This window comes from Amblyraja radiata, chromosome 8, assembly GCF_010909765.2.
Source record: "Amblyraja radiata isolate CabotCenter1 chromosome 8, sAmbRad1.1.pri, whole genome shotgun sequence".
NCBI classification, from domain to species: Eukaryota; Metazoa; Chordata; class Chondrichthyes; order Rajiformes; family Rajidae; genus Amblyraja; species Amblyraja radiata.
The window spans coordinates 49630110-49645752 of record NC_045963.1 but is presented as its reverse complement, the minus strand read 5'-3'; the positions used below and the strand labels follow the sequence as shown (position 1 = coordinate 49645752).

The 15643-nt window shown below is 42.0% G+C and overlaps 1 protein-coding gene across 2 annotated transcripts in view; it reads right to left on the bottom strand.

The window, feature by feature from the left end:
* The window catches only part of sdccag8 (SHH signaling and ciliogenesis regulator SDCCAG8), a 331517-nt gene that overhangs the window by 104304 nt on the left and 211570 nt on the right, over positions 1–15643 (bottom strand). For both annotated transcript variants that reach the window (XM_033025849.1, XM_033025848.1), the window contains exon 15: positions 3601–3709. In XM_033025849.1, the coding sequence (XP_032881740.1) occupies positions 3601–3709 (109 nt within the window). The remainder of the gene's footprint in view (positions 1–3600; positions 3710–15643) is intronic.

Here is a 15643-nt window from a genome sequence, read left to right as displayed (position 1 = left end):
CATTGTTCAGGCCCGGCACACTTTGTGTGGGCAATTAGGTTGGAAGTTGATTTTGTTCACCTAGTAGAACCACTCCATGATGCATAGTGGTGGAGTATCTCAGCGTGTCAGGTAGCATCTCTGAAGAACATGGATAGGTGATGTTTCAGGTTGGGACCCTTCTTCAAGATTCAAGATTCAAAAACTTTATTGTCATTGTGCAGTGTACAAGTACAGAGACAACGAAATGCAGTTAGCATCTCACCCAGAAGTGCGAACACAGAATAATGGAACAGTAAATATATATATGTATATACAGTAGCAGTAGTGCAATTTCCGGGAAGGGAGATCCGTCACTGGGGAAAGGAGGGGGGGATGACTGGCAATCACCAAGGCGTAGAGTTAAGTAGGGTAACAACTGCAGGGAAGAAGCTGTTCCTGAACCTGCTGGTCCAGGAACGGAGAGACCTGTAGTGCCTCCCATATGGGAGGAGGGTAAACAATCTGTGGTTGGGGTGAGAGCAGTCCTTGACAATGCTGCGCGCCCTTCGCAGGCATCGCCTGCTCTGGACAGCCTCAATGGAGGGAGTGAGGAACCGGTGATGCATTGGGTAGTTTTCACCACCCTCTGCAGTGCTTTCCGGTCGGAGACAGAGCAGCTGCCATACCATACTGTGATACAGTTAGTAAGGATGCTCTCGATGGTGCAGCGGTAGAAGTTCACCAGAATCTGAGGAGACAGATGGATCTTCTTTGGTCTCCTCAGGAAAAAGAGATGACCGGAAGGAGGATCCCAACCCGAAACATCACCCATCCATGTTCTCCAGAGATGCTGCCTGACACGCTGAGTTACTCCAGAATTTTGTATCTTTTTTAGTAAACCAGCATCTGCAGTTCTGTGTGTCTAGCATCTAGCATCCTGTTTACTTTGCAGCCTCTTATGGGTTACAAACAATATATGCAGGAAAACCAATACATCTAGTTCTCTTTTAATTTATGCAATGGTAATATATGCAACTGTAAACTAGACTTTTAATTTGTGTGGGATGGGTCTACCACCACTGATCAGCCCAGCTGCAGATTTCATTGAGATTGTGTGATAAAGTTTTGAACATTTCCCTCTGTCCTATGTCAGCTGCAATTTAACCACTTTAGGCACTGAAAGTAGGTCACTCATGTATGTCAGGAACAATGTAGAATTCACTGAGTACATCTTTTAATATTTCTCCATTTAAATCTTGTCTTATTTATAAAAGTGAATTATTATTTCACAGACATGTTGTTTTCTCAATACTCCTGAGATTAATTTGCAATGGAGCTTAATGCAAGAGTCAAGCTTTGTTCAGTTATATTGCTCTCCTACTCGGCATCCTTCAGGCCCTATGAAACTGGGAGCCAAAGTGATTGGTTAGACATATTACATATGTAATGAAAACTTTACAATGCAAAAAAATTTTGGATGAGATTTGCAAGCTTATAGTCACAGAAAATCAAAGAAGACAACAAACTAATACAAACAGATAAAGACACAAAATGCTGGAATGCTGGCAGCATCGTTTACTTTAATATAGAGATACAGCGTGGAAACAAGCCCTTCGGCCCACCGAGTCCGCGCTGACCAACAATCACCCGTAAACTACTTCTATCCTGCACATTAGTGGGAATTTACAGAAGCTAATTAACCTACAAACCTGCACATTTTTGGAATATGGGAGGAAACCAAAGCATCTGGGGTATATACACATGGTCACTGGGGAAACATACACACTCTGTACAGACAGCACAGGATCGAACCCAGGTCTCTGGCGGTGTAAGGCGGCTACTTTATCGCTGCACCACTGTGCCATCCAACATCTCTACAATACATGGATTCTATCCAAGTCGGGACCCTTCAGACAGATTATGGATCTGCCACATATTCTAGAGATAGTAGAAACATTGAAGCAAACAAAGATTACATAGTCCCCTGAGGTTTTCATGTCAATCAGTGCCTGATCTGCGACCTGTCTCCATATCTTTCTCTCTTTATCCCTGAATACAGGGAGAAAGAAAAAAATATGAGAAAAATCCGATTATCCACAATACTTTACGAATCTGGAGACAAGTGAAATCAACCTTTAAACTGAGAAATTTATCTCTTCTTTCACCAATTACTAATAATCCTTTGTACAAACCATCTATTTTAGACAAAACGTTCACATATTGGGAAAGATTAGGAATCAAAAAACTCAGAGATCTTTATGAGATGGGAACTCTTCTCTCATTTCAAGAATTACAGTCGAAATATCACCTGAAAGGTAATCAATATTTCAGATACCTTCAAATTTGGAGACTATCTGAAAACATATACCCAAGACTACCAATCTTTGTTGCCAGACATACTAGACAAATGTATGAATAGAAATTCGGAGTCAAACAAGTTAATATCATATCGGTATAACACCCTTTTAAATATAGAAATCCCATCGTCAGAAGTAATTAGAAGAGCTTGGGAAGATGAACTTGGTCTAAAAATTCTAAAAGACAGATGGGAAGAAAACCTTCTATATATTCACAATTGCTCGATTAACATTAGGCATTCGTTAATTCAATTTAAAATACTGCACAGACTCTACTATTCAAAGTCTAAACTGAATAAGATCTTTCCAAATGTATCTCCTATTTGTGATAAATATCTTCTCCAGGAAGCAACTATAACACATTCCTTTGCCTCTTGTATAAAGTTATATGATTTTTGGAGAGGAATTTTTGAAAATTTGAAAAAAAACAAAAAAACACTAAAAGCAAAATTGGACCGACACAGAATTGATTATTATAGGAACGTCAGAAGCCTGCTCTGAGCTATCATTATTTCAAAGACGTTTCCTTAATTATGGCCTGATAACGGCAAAAAAACTAATACTCAAATTTTGGAAACATACATCTGTCCCTACTCTTAAAATGTGGATTACAAACATGTCTGAGACGCTACATCTTGAAAATATTAGATTTGTCTTAGCAGAAAAACCAGATCATTTTTCGAAGACATGGTTGATTTCGTTGATTTATTACAAGGATAGTATGGTACAACACAACTTTGGAGTTAAATCTAATTATGGGTTGGGTGATGGGTGGGGAGGGATGCGAGGCAGGTATATCACCACTTTTTTCTTTCTTTCTCTTTTTGTCTTTTTATTTTTCTTATATTTTCTATTCCTTTCTCCTTTCTTTTATTTAGTCACTCTTTGGCTACACCACTTTGGTAGTCTAGGGGTTCTATCTTTGCACATTTCACTTTTTCTCTCTCTTGCTTTTTCTCCTTTCTTTTCTTCTAACTATAGCTAAAAGTTAAAATTGAAGCTGTACAATAGCTGTATTATGCCATATGCCGTTGGTTATATTTTTGTACGTTTGCTTCTAATAAATAAAAATATTTTAAAAATAAATAAAATAAAAAAATCCCTGAATACATTAATCAGTAATCTATCAATCTCAGATTTAAAGAAAGTTAAACTTTGATGATTTATGATCAACGTAAACAAATTTAAGATTGATAGCAATATTGAGATGGTTAGAAACTACTTTTACTAATATCAATGATTACAAAACATGAGTTTGTGCAAAACCAGAAATAATTCCTACCTGTTTTTTTCTGTGATCTTTTGTAGCTTTTGACTTAAAGTGCGACATTCTGTTTTTAATTTGTTTGTGAGAGCACTCTGAGAGCTGAGTAGTGCCTCCAGTTCATTCACTAGTATAAAGAAGAAAAGATTACATTAAGCAGGGATTTCAGCAGAGATTACATTTTGTAATTAATTTTCTCTCTGAATTATATTCCCACATCACAATCTCTCTACCCTCTGAAGATAAAATATGAAAAGTTTGCAACAATCTTGTACAGACAGTGTTTGATGTTTTCTAAGCAAAGTCAAATGTGGGTCCCTTGAAGGCAGACATGGGTGAAATTATTATGGGCAACAAGGAAATGGCAGAAGAGTTGAATAGGTACCTCGGATCTGTCTTCACTAAGGAAGACACAAACAATCTCCCAGATGTACTAGAGGACAGAGGATCTAAGGGAGTAGAGGAACTGAAAGAAATTTTCATTAGGCGAGAAATAGTATTGGGTAGGCTAATGGGACTGAAGGATGATAAATCCCCTGGGCCTGATGGTCTGCATCCCAGGGTCCTCAGGGAGGTGGCACTAGAAATAGTGGACACATTGGTAATCATTTTCCAATGTTCAATAGATTCAGGATCAGTTCCTGTGGATTGGAGGATAGCTAATGTTATCCCACTTTTCAAGAAAGGAGTGAGAGGGAAAACGGGGATTTACAGACCAGTTAGCCTGACTTCGGTGGTGGGAAAGATGCTGGAGTCAATTATTAAAGAGGTAATAATGGGGCATTTGGATAGCAGTAAAAAGATTAGTCCAAGTCAACATGGATTTATGAAAGGGAAATCATGCTTGAAGGGGTGCCAGTGGATGTAGTGTATTCTAGACTTTCAGAAAGCCTTTGATAAGGTCCCGCACGGGGGACTGGTGACTAAAATTAGAGCACCTGGTATTGGGGGTAGGGTGTTGACATGGATAGAAAATTGGTGGGCAGACTAGAAGCAAAGAGTAGGAGTGAACGGGTCCTTTTCAGAATGGCAGGCAGTGGCGAGTGGAGTGCCGCAAGGCTCGGTGTTGGGGCCGCAACTGTTTACCATATATATTAATGATTTGGAAGAGGGAATTTGGAGCAACACTAGCAAGTTTGCAGATGACACAAAGCTGGGTGGCAGTGTGAACTGTGAAGAGGATGTTAGGAGGTTGCAGGGTGACCTGGACAGGTTGAGTGAGTGGGCAGATGCGTGGCAGATGCAGTATAATATAGATAAATGTGAGGTCATCCACTTTGGCGCCAAAAACAAGGGGACAGATTATTATCTCAATGGGGTTAGGTTAGGTAAGGGGGAGGTACAGCGAGACCTGGGCGTCCTTGTACACCGGTCACTGAAAGTTGGCTTACAGGTACATCAGGCAGTGAAGAAAGCTAATGGAATGTTGGCCTTCATAACAAGAAGATTTCAGTATTGGAGTAAAGAGGTTCTTCTACAGTTGTATAGGGCTCTGGTGAGACCACACCTGGAGTATTGTGTACAGTTTTGGTCTCCTAATTTGAGGAAGGACATCCTTGTAATTGAGGCAGTGCAGCGTAGGTTCACGAGATTGATCCCTGGGATGGCGGGACTGTCATATGAGGAAAGATTGAAAAGACTAGGCTTGTATTCACTGGAGTTTAGAAGGATGAGGGGCGATCTTATAGAAACATATAAAATTATAAAAGGACTGGGCAAGCTAGATGCGGGGAAAATGTTCCCAATGTTGGGCAAGTCCAGAACCAGGGGCCACAGTCTTAGAATAATGGGGAGGTCATTTAAGACTGAGGTGTGAAAAATAATTTTCACCCAGAGAGTTATAAATTTATGGAATTCCCTGCCACGGAGGGCAGTGGAGGCCGTCATTGGTTGGATTTAAGAGAGGGTTAGATAGAGCTCTAGGAGCTAGTGGAGTCAAGGGATATGGGGAGAAGGCAGGCACGGGTTATTGATAGGGGACGATCAGCCATGATCACAATGAATGGCAGTGCTGGCACGAAGGGCCGAATGGCCTCCTCCTGCACCTATTCTCTATGTTTCTAATCATAATGACAATGCTAATCCATTCATTTTAATGGTTGTGTGTTGGCATTATCATTTAGCTTCTATAACGCTACATTAATTAGAAAGCTGCCACTCTTCGTGTTTTAATTAGATTATGATAGAGTTTTATTCCTATCTTTCCAGTTCTGATGAAGGATCATTGACCTGAAACCAACTCTGTTGCCTTCTCCACAAATCTTCTGAAGTGCCCTCGTATTTGTTTGCTTTTATTTCTAATTTCCAGCTTCGTCATTTGATCGTTTATATCCTGAAAAGTTATATATGGATAATCTTTATGGAAAACAGTGGCACAGTGGTAGAGCTGCTGCTTTACAGTGCCACAGACCTAGGTTCGATCCTGACTATGGGTGTTGTCTGTACGTCATTTGTACGTTCTCCTTGTGATTGCATGGGTTTTCTCTGGGTGCTCCGGTTTCCACCCATATTCCAACAGGAAGATTGATATTTAAACAAAAATAATTTAAAATTATTGTGAACATTTTCTCCAAAGTTTACTTTCAAGTTGCATCACACCCCTGACAAGCCCATGACATCTATGCAATTTTTTGTGAAATAATTAACACCAATTCCAGTTTTTCAGGATACACAACACATAATATAGTAAAATATATGTTGCCTGCGTCCTAACTGTTAAATTTCTTCTTCCACAAATGTTTTAATTGATTACGTTTTCCCTCTTTTCTATGCTTTTTTTCTACATTATTCAGGATCAGCTTTGTCCACTGCTATCAGGCTTCTGAATAGTCCTTCCATAAGCTAGGGCACTGTTTGATTCAACTCTACCCCTTTAAGGACTTTGGACTCAGTAACTGATGTTCCGCACTTTGTATCTTCCCCTTTGCTCTATCTATTGCACTTGAGTTTGAACTGATTGTATCTATGTATATCTGATCTGTTTTGATAGCATGCAAAACATAGCTTTTCACTGTATCGCGGTGCATGTGATAATAATAAACCCAAATAAATGGATATAAACCACAAGCAATAATGGCCCAACATCAATCCCTGAGGCACACCACTAGTCACAGGCCTCTAGTACGAAAAACAGTCTTCCACCATCTGCCTCTGCTTCATTCCATAAAGCCAATTCTCCCCAGAACCCATGCAATCTAATGATCCAACCAGATCAGCTTACCATGCGGAATCTCATCAAATGCCTTGCTGAAGTCTATATAAACAACCTCTATGCCCTTCCCAATTTCCTAAGAGTAGATCCAGCTTTGTCCCCACTACACATTGCCTAAGGAAACTTTCCTGAACACATTTCACAAACTCCACCCCATCCAAGCCCTTGGCACAATGATAGTCCCAGTCTATATTGGGAAAGTTAAAATCCCCCACTGTGACTACCTTAATAGTAGAGCCAAGATTTTGCCATAAATGCCATGTGCCTTTTCATGCCTTTTTTGATGATTTCACCAAGATAATGCCTTTTTCACGATTGAGTGCCTTAATCAGCCTTTTTTGCCGTTTTGCTAAAAGATCGTGCTATTTTCTCTAGTTGTACCGTGATTACAATGACATTTTCTATGTTAACACGTTAATATTATTGTTATTATTAATGTGTTAACATAGTATAAATTACAAGAAAATTTCCACCACCGGGGTGAAACCGGGGGCGCCACCGTCGGTCATTCATTCGTTCGTGCCCGCTGGTTCAGTCTTCTCCAAGATCTATTTATGAAAGAACTGCAGATGCTGGAAAAATCGAAGGTATGCTATGTTTGCCTTCATCGGTCGTGGTATTGAATATAAGAATCAGGAAGTTTTGTCGCAGCTTTATAAAACTTTAGTTAGGTCACATTTGGAGTATTATGTGCAGTTTTGGTCATCCTATTAGAGGAAGAATGTGAGGACTTTGGAGAGGGTGCAGAAGAGGTTTACCAGAACGTGGCCTGGATTAGAGGGTATTAACTGTAAGGAAAGGTTGAACAAACCTGGATTGTTTTCTCTGGAGCATATGAGACTGAGAAAAGGCCTGACAGAAGTTGATAAAAATTTGAAAGCAAGTCAGAAGCTTTTTCTCACCATGGAAATGTCAAATACTAGAGGGCATAGTTTTAAAGTTAGAGGGTCAAATGTTAACAAAAATGTATAAGGCAAGATTTTTGCTCAGAGTGGTTGGAACACACTGCCAGAACTGGTGGCAGAATCAGGTCTGATTGTGGGGTTTAAGATGCTTTTCATTAGGCATGTGAATATACATGGAATGGAGGGATATGGATTACATATAGGAAGAAAGGATTATTTTAATTTGGTATTATGTTCGGCACGGATATTACATGCTGCCCTATACGGTTCCATATTCTTTGTTTTTATGCCTCAGTGCTGGACATCTCCATGTTGTTGGGACAGATTATAACCTTAGGTATGCTCCCTTAAAAATATTATGCATCCTCTCCAAGATATCCTTTACACTGGCTCAGTTTATTTAATAAAAGTGTATTAATGTTCATCATTGCCACAACATATTCAATCTGGGCCTGCATAAATTCAATACGTCTATAACTTGAGGATCTTTGAGTTGCAAATTAAATGTGGAGTTCTACACACCAAATTTCTGATATCTTTAAATACTCTCTTTGGAACTTCCCCCAATTAAACCAAATAATTTTAATATTGACTCAAAATGTAATGGAAAACCATAAACAAAACCAGACTAAAAATATGCATCTCTGTCTAACAAAATAAAAATTACTTTGTTGATCTCTGAAAACCGTTGCTTCACTATTTAAACAGTAGATATAGATGGAACATAAGTCACACAATCTCAACCCGAAGCAGTAATACATCACTAACATAGGATTTATTTAACATGGCAGCCTTCTGGTTCTCGTATGCACATCAATCGCATCAATGTGTCCTCTCACAGTCTGCTCATTTCTGTCAATGACTGTAAGCAATTGTGTTTAAAAAAAGTCAAACAGAATGTGGGGTGAGCCAGACTGAATCCACTTGGGATCAAGATTATTGGAAATCTTTTGAACCCTTCAGATTTACCCGTTAGCAAAAATATAACATACAGTACTAAAGTACAGCTGCCGATTATTTGAACGGTGTTCAGGAGACAGCTAAATAGCACACAACTCGGGCGCACATTATTCCTGAAATCTATTATTTATTGCATTGAAATAAAAATGACATAAAAGGTGAAGAGACAAATTATTTCTGCAATTAACTGAGGTTACTTATCTGATGCATAAAACCATTGCTCTGCCAAGCATTTTTGAGCCAACATAAATGTTTGCTATAAATGCACATCCCTACAACTATCTCCTTTTCATTGTAAATGCATCTTGTTCCTTTTATCAAATGCTCTTTAAAACCTTTATTAAATCTTGCTTTTTCATGTTGGACCTATTCTCTACCCACACGAACTCCCGACTTTGTAAAGCACTCTGGACACTTTAATACACAAGAGTTGTGTAAAGAAATTATGATTGTGTTTAAATGTACTGTGCCAGCCATACAACTTCCAAATCAGATTTTATCTGCTTTTTAGGTAACATTTTAATAAAAAATTCACTTGTATTACAATCTGAAATAAGGAACAAATGGCACAAAAATAATGATTAAAAACTTGTAGATGGTGTTAAAAAAAACAAATCTTGAACAAGCTCACAATCTGGTAGGGGAAATGGTAAATTGTACCACATACAAATATTTCAGTTAAACATAGCATAAAATTCTCAAATGCATACTGGTTCAGGGTGGTGGGTGTATGGAACGAGCTGCCAGATAAGGTAGTGGATGTAGTGTACCTGGACTTTCAGAAAGCATTTGATAAGGTCCCAAATAGGAAATTAGTGGGCAAAATTAGGGCACATGGTATTGGGGGTAGAGTGGGGGTGACATGGATAGAAAATTGGTTGGTAGACAGGAAACAAAGAGTAGGGATAAAGGGTCCCTTTCAGAATGGCAGGCAGTGACTAGTGGGGTACCGCAAGGCTCGGTGCTGGGACCGCAGCTATTTACAATATACATCAATGATCTAGATGAAGGGTTTCAAAGTAACATTAGCAAATTTGCAGATGACACAAAGCTGGATGGCAGTGTGAACTATGAGGAGGATGCTATGAGAATGCAGAGTGACTTGGACAGGTTAGGTGAGTGGGCAGATGCATGGCAGATGTAGTTTAATGTGGATAAATGTGAGGTTATCCACTTTGGTAGCAAAAACAGGAAGGCAGATTACTATCTAAATGGTGTCAAGTTGGGAAAAGGGGAAGTACAACAGGATCCGGGGGTCCTTGTTCATCAGTCAATGAAAGTAAGCATGCAGGTACAGCAGGCAGTGAAGAAAGCGAATGGCATGTTGGCCTTTATAACAAGAGGAGTTGAGTATAGGAGCAAAGAGGTCCTCCTGTAGTTGTATAGGGCCCTAGTGAGACCACACCTGAAGTATTGTGTGCAGTTTTGGTCCCCTAATTTGTGGAAGGATATTCTTGCTATTGAGGGCGTGCAGCGTAGGTTTACAAGGTTAATTCCCGGGATGGCGGGACTGTCATATGCTGAGAGAATGCAGCGGCTGGGCTTGTATACTCTGGAGTTTAGAAGGATGAGAGGGAATCTTATTGAAACATATAAGATTATTAGGGGTTTTGACACACTAGAGGCAGGAATCATGTTCCCGATGTTGGGGGAGTCCAGAACCAGGGGCAACAGTTTAAGAATAAGGAGTAAGCTATTTAGAACGAAGATGAGGAAACACTTTTTCTCACAGAGAGTTGTGAGTCTGTGGAATTCTCTGTCTCAGAGGCTGGTTCTCTGGATACTTTCAAGAGAGAGCTAGATAGGGCTCTTAAAGATAGCAGAGTCAGGGGAAATGGGGAGAAGGCAGGAATGGGGTACTGATTGGGGATGATCAGCCATGATCACATTGAATGGCGATGCTGGCTCAAAGGGCCGAATAGCCTACTCCTGCACCTATTGTCTATTGTAGTTGAATTAGGGACTATTGGAGGAACTACTGGAGGGACTATTGCTTTTTCTAGGCAGAGACTATTGTAACATTTAAAAAACAATTAGACAGATACATGGATAGGGCAGGTTTGAGGAATATGGGCCAAACGCAGGCAGATGTTAGACAAGTGTAGATGGGACATGTTGGTTGATGTGGGCAAGTTGGGCCAAAGGGCCTGTTTCCATGCTGTATGTCTATATAGCTCTATGACATATAGAATTTCTATGCTGGGAACTTTGTTCTGTGAGTCATGTGTATTGCAAACCATCAATTATTTGCATAAAATTCTGAAAACATTAGAAAGTAACTGCTGAAATCTTTTTGGTGTATAAAACGTTTATCCCTCACAAAAAAAGGATCCAAGCTGGAGTAACTTATCAGGTCAGGCAGCATCACTGGAGAATGTGGATAGGTGACATTTCGGGCCGGGACCCTTCTTCAGACTCCACAAAGTGCTGGAGTAACTCAGTGGGTTCACAAAGTGCTGGAGTAACTCAGAAATTGAAGAACGGTCCCCACCACAATTGTCATCAAACTATGTTCTCCAGAGATACTGCCTGACCCACTGAGTTACTCCAGCACTGTGCCTTTTTTTGATTAACCAGCATCTGCAGTTCTTTGTTTCTACATTTATCCACCACATATTATCTTAATCTTCCACTCTCCATCATTTCAAAGGTCTTAGTGCAGCTTGGTGATGCAATAGCTCTGCTATCTGGGTTTGATTCTGACCTCAAGTGCTGTCTGTGTTGAGTTTGCTGAGCGATTTTCCACGAGGTGTTCTAATTTCCTCCACAGCCCAAATTTGTGCTGATAAGTTAGATTTACTGTAAATTATTCTGTATTGTAGGTAAATGCTGAATTAATCAAAGGAGAGTTTTGGGACAGGTGTGAGAGAATAAATTGTAGGATTAAAGGAAACGAGAAGTGGGATTGACAGGATTGCTCTGGATGAGAGCTGGCTCACAACTGATCTGACAACAGGTCTCAAAAGGGTCTCGACCCAAAACGTCACCCATGCCATCTCTTCAGAGATGCTGCCTGTCCCACTGAGTTACTCCAGCATTTTGTGCCTATCACAACAGATGGGCCAGGTAGCCTCCTCTGTGTTGCAATAAGTAAGCTGTATAAATTAAAACAACACCACTCAAATAAACGTCATGAAAATAATTTGATTTCTTATATCCTTGAATTTTTAACTAAAGTATTATCAAGAATATAGCGAAATATGCAGATTGTAAATAGGCCCTTCGGCCCAACTTGCCCATGCCGACCAAGATGCCTCATCTACACCAGTTCCACCTGCCCATGTTTGACGTATATCACTCTAAACCTTTCCTATCCTATCCATTTATCTGTCCAAATGTCTCAACTACCTCCTCTGGCAGCTTGTTCCATATATCCACCATCCTCTGTGTGAAAAAGGTGCCCATCTTTTCTCTCATCTATGCCCTGCTCATTCTTGATTCCCATACTCTGGGTAAGGCTGTGTATCTACCCCATCTATACCACTCATGATCTTATATACCTCTATAAGATCAGCCCTTATCCTCCTGCACTCCAACCCAATATCTCCCTACAGCACAGGCACTCAAGTCCTGGCAATTCTTTGCACTCTCCAGTTTAACATAATCTTTCCTATAGCAGGGTGACCAACACTGAACACAATACTCTGAATGTGGCCTCACCAATGTCTTGTGCAACTATCACATAATGTTCAAGTTCAAGTGAGTTTATTGTCATGTGTCCCTGTATAGGACAATGAAATTCTTGCTTTGCTTAAGCACACAGAAAATAGTAGGCATTTAGTACAAAACAGATAAATGTGTCCATATACCATGATATAAATATATACACACATGAATAAATAAACTGGTAGTGCAAATAACAGAAAGTGGTTGCTAATAATCAGAGTTTTGTCCGAGCCAGGTTTAATAGCCTGATGGCTGAGGGGAAGTAGCTATTCCTGAACCTGGTTGTTGCAGTCTTCAGGCTCCTGTACCTTCTACCTGAAGGTAGCAGGGAGATGAGTGTGTGGCCAGGATGGTGTGGGTCTTTGATGATACTGCCAGCCTTTTTGAGGCAGCGACTGCGATAAATCCCCTCGATGGAAGGAAGGTCAGAGCCGATGATGGACTGGGCAGTGTTTACTACTTTTTGTAGTCTTTTCCTCTCCAGGGCGCTCAAATTGCCGAACCAAGCCACGATGCAACCGGTCAGCATGCTCTCGACTGTGCACCTGTAGAAGTTAGAGAGAGTCTTCCTTGACAATCCGACTCTCCGTAATCTTCTCAGGAAGTAGAGCCGCTGATGAGCTTTTTTGATAATTGCGTTAGTGTTCTCGGACCAGGAAAGATCTTCAAAGATGTGCACGCCCAGGAATTTGAAGTTCTTGACCCTTTCAACCATCGACCCGTTGATATAAATGGGGCTGTGGGTCCCCCTCCTACTCCTTCCAAAGTCCACAATCAGTTCCTTGGTTTTGCTGGTGTTGAGGGCCAGGTTATTGCGCTGGCACCATATGGACAGTTGCTCGATCTCTCTTCTGTATTCTGACTCATCCCCATCAGTGATACGCCCCACAATAGTTGTGTCGTCAGCGAACTTGATGATGGAGTTCGCACTGTGGTTCGCTACGCAGTCATGGGTATAGAGTGAGTACAGCAGGGGGCTGAGCACGCAGCCTTGAGGTGCTCCCGTGCTGATTGTTATTGAGGCTGACACATTTCCACCAATACGAACAGACTGTGGTCTGTGGACGAGGAAGTCGAGGATCCAGTTGCAGAAGGATGCGCAGAGACCCAGTTCTGCGAGTTTGGTAACCAGTTTGGAGGGGATGATTGTGTTAAATGCCGAGCTGTAATCAATGAATAATAGCCTGACATATGAGTTTTTGTTGTCCAAGTGGTCCAGTGCGGAGTGGAGGGCCCGCGAGATCGCATCCACCGTTGATCTGTTGTGGCGGTACGCGAACTGCAGTGGGTCCAGGTTTTTGTTGATGTAGGAGTTGATTTGCTCCATGATCAACCTCTCAAAGCACTTCATCACCACCGGCGTTAGTGCCACTGGTCGATAGTCATTGAGGCATGTCACCTTACTCTTCTTGGGCACCGGTATAATTTATGCCCTTTTAAAGCAGGTGGGGACCTCAGACCTCAGAAGTGAGAGGTTGAAAATGTGCGTAAAAACTCCCGCCAGTTGGTCCGCACAGGTTTTTAGAACACGACCGGGTATACCATCAGGACCAGGTGCTTTTCGGGGGTTCACCCCTCTGAAGGATTTCCTGACATCGGCCTCTGTGACTGAGACTGAAATGCCATCGCAGCGAATGGGGGATCGGGAAGGCACATCAGTATTCTCCCTGTCAAAGCGTGCGTAAAACGCATTGAGCTCATCAGGGAGTGATGTTACACCGGCATTCGAGCTGCCTCCTGGTTTTGCCTTGTAGGAGGTGATTGCATTCAGACCCTGCCACAGCTGCCGAACATCTGTCTCGTCCTCCAGTTTGGAGTAGAAGTCCCTTTTGGCCTTTTTGATGGCCTTACCAAGGTCGTATCTGGTCTTCATGTAGGCCACTGTATCATTGGAGGTGAATGCCCTGTGTCTGGACTTCAGGAGAGTGCGGATCTCAAAGTTCATCCAAGGTTTCTGATTGGGAAACACTCGGAAGGTTTTTGTAGGGATGCAATCCTCCACACATTTCTTTATGAAGTCTGTAACGACTGTGGCATATTCGTTCAAGTCCGTTGCCGAGTCCTTGAACATTGCCCAGTCTACAGACTCCAAACAGTTCTGGAGTTGTTCTTCTGCCCCCCCCCGACCAGCTCTGTGCTGTCCTCACTTCTGGGGGTGCGCTCTTTAATTGCTGCTTGTAGGCAGGAAGAAGCAGCACTTCTTGGTCGGACTTACCGAAGTGAGGGCGAGGGATAGAACGATAGGCATTCTTGATGGTGGTGTAGCAGTGGTCGAGGGTGTTAGGTCCTCTGGTGCAGCAGGAGACATGTTGGTGGAAGTTGGGGAGTGATTTCATGAGGTTCGTCTTATTGAAGTCCCCAGCAATGGTGGTAAATGCCTCGGGGTAAGACGTCTGGTGTTTGTTGACCACGGCCTGCAGCTCCTCCAGTGCCAGACGGACGTCTGCCTGGGGTGGGATGTAGACCGCGGTCAGGATAACGGAGGTGAATTCTCTCGGGAGGTAGAAGGGACGGCACTTCACCGCCAGGTGTTCGAGGTGTGGAGAGCAGGAGTTGGACAGGACTGTCACGTCGGAACACCACGTAGAGTTGACCATGAGGCAGACGCCCCCTCCTCTCCCTTTCCCAGATGCCAGGGTACGGTCCATGCGGTGGATGGAGAACCCTTCAGGCTGGACCGCTGAGTCCGGGGAGCTGGGGGTGAGCCATGTCTCTGTGAAACAGAACACAGAGCATTCCCTCAGCTCCCTTTGATAAAGCAGTCTTGCCCTTAAGTCCTCCACTTTGTTTTCAAGGGACTGTACATTAGCCAGTAGGATAGTTGGGAGAGGGGGCCGAAGTCCCCTGCGCTTCATTCTGACCTGAAGTCCTGCCCGACGGCCACGTTTCCGGACAACTTCTGTACTCAATATTCTGACTGATGAAGGCCAATATGGCAAAATTCTTCTTGACTACCCTATATACCGGTGATGCTACTTTTAAGGAACCATGTACCTGCATTCATAGATCCCTCTGCTCAACAACACTCCCCAGAGCTCACCATTCACTGTGAAAGTCCTGCCCTGGTTTGACTTCCCAAAATGCAACATCTTGCACATATCTGTATTAAACCCCATTAACCATTCCCCAGCTCACTTGCCCAAAAGATCAAGATCCTGCTGTAAATTTTGACAAAATTACATCTTCGCTATCTACGATAGCACCCACTTTAGTTACATCTGCAAACTTACTAATCATGCCTTCTTATCCAAATAGTTGATATAAACCATCAATAGCAATGGGCCCAGCACAGATCTGTGAGGCACACCATTAGTCACAG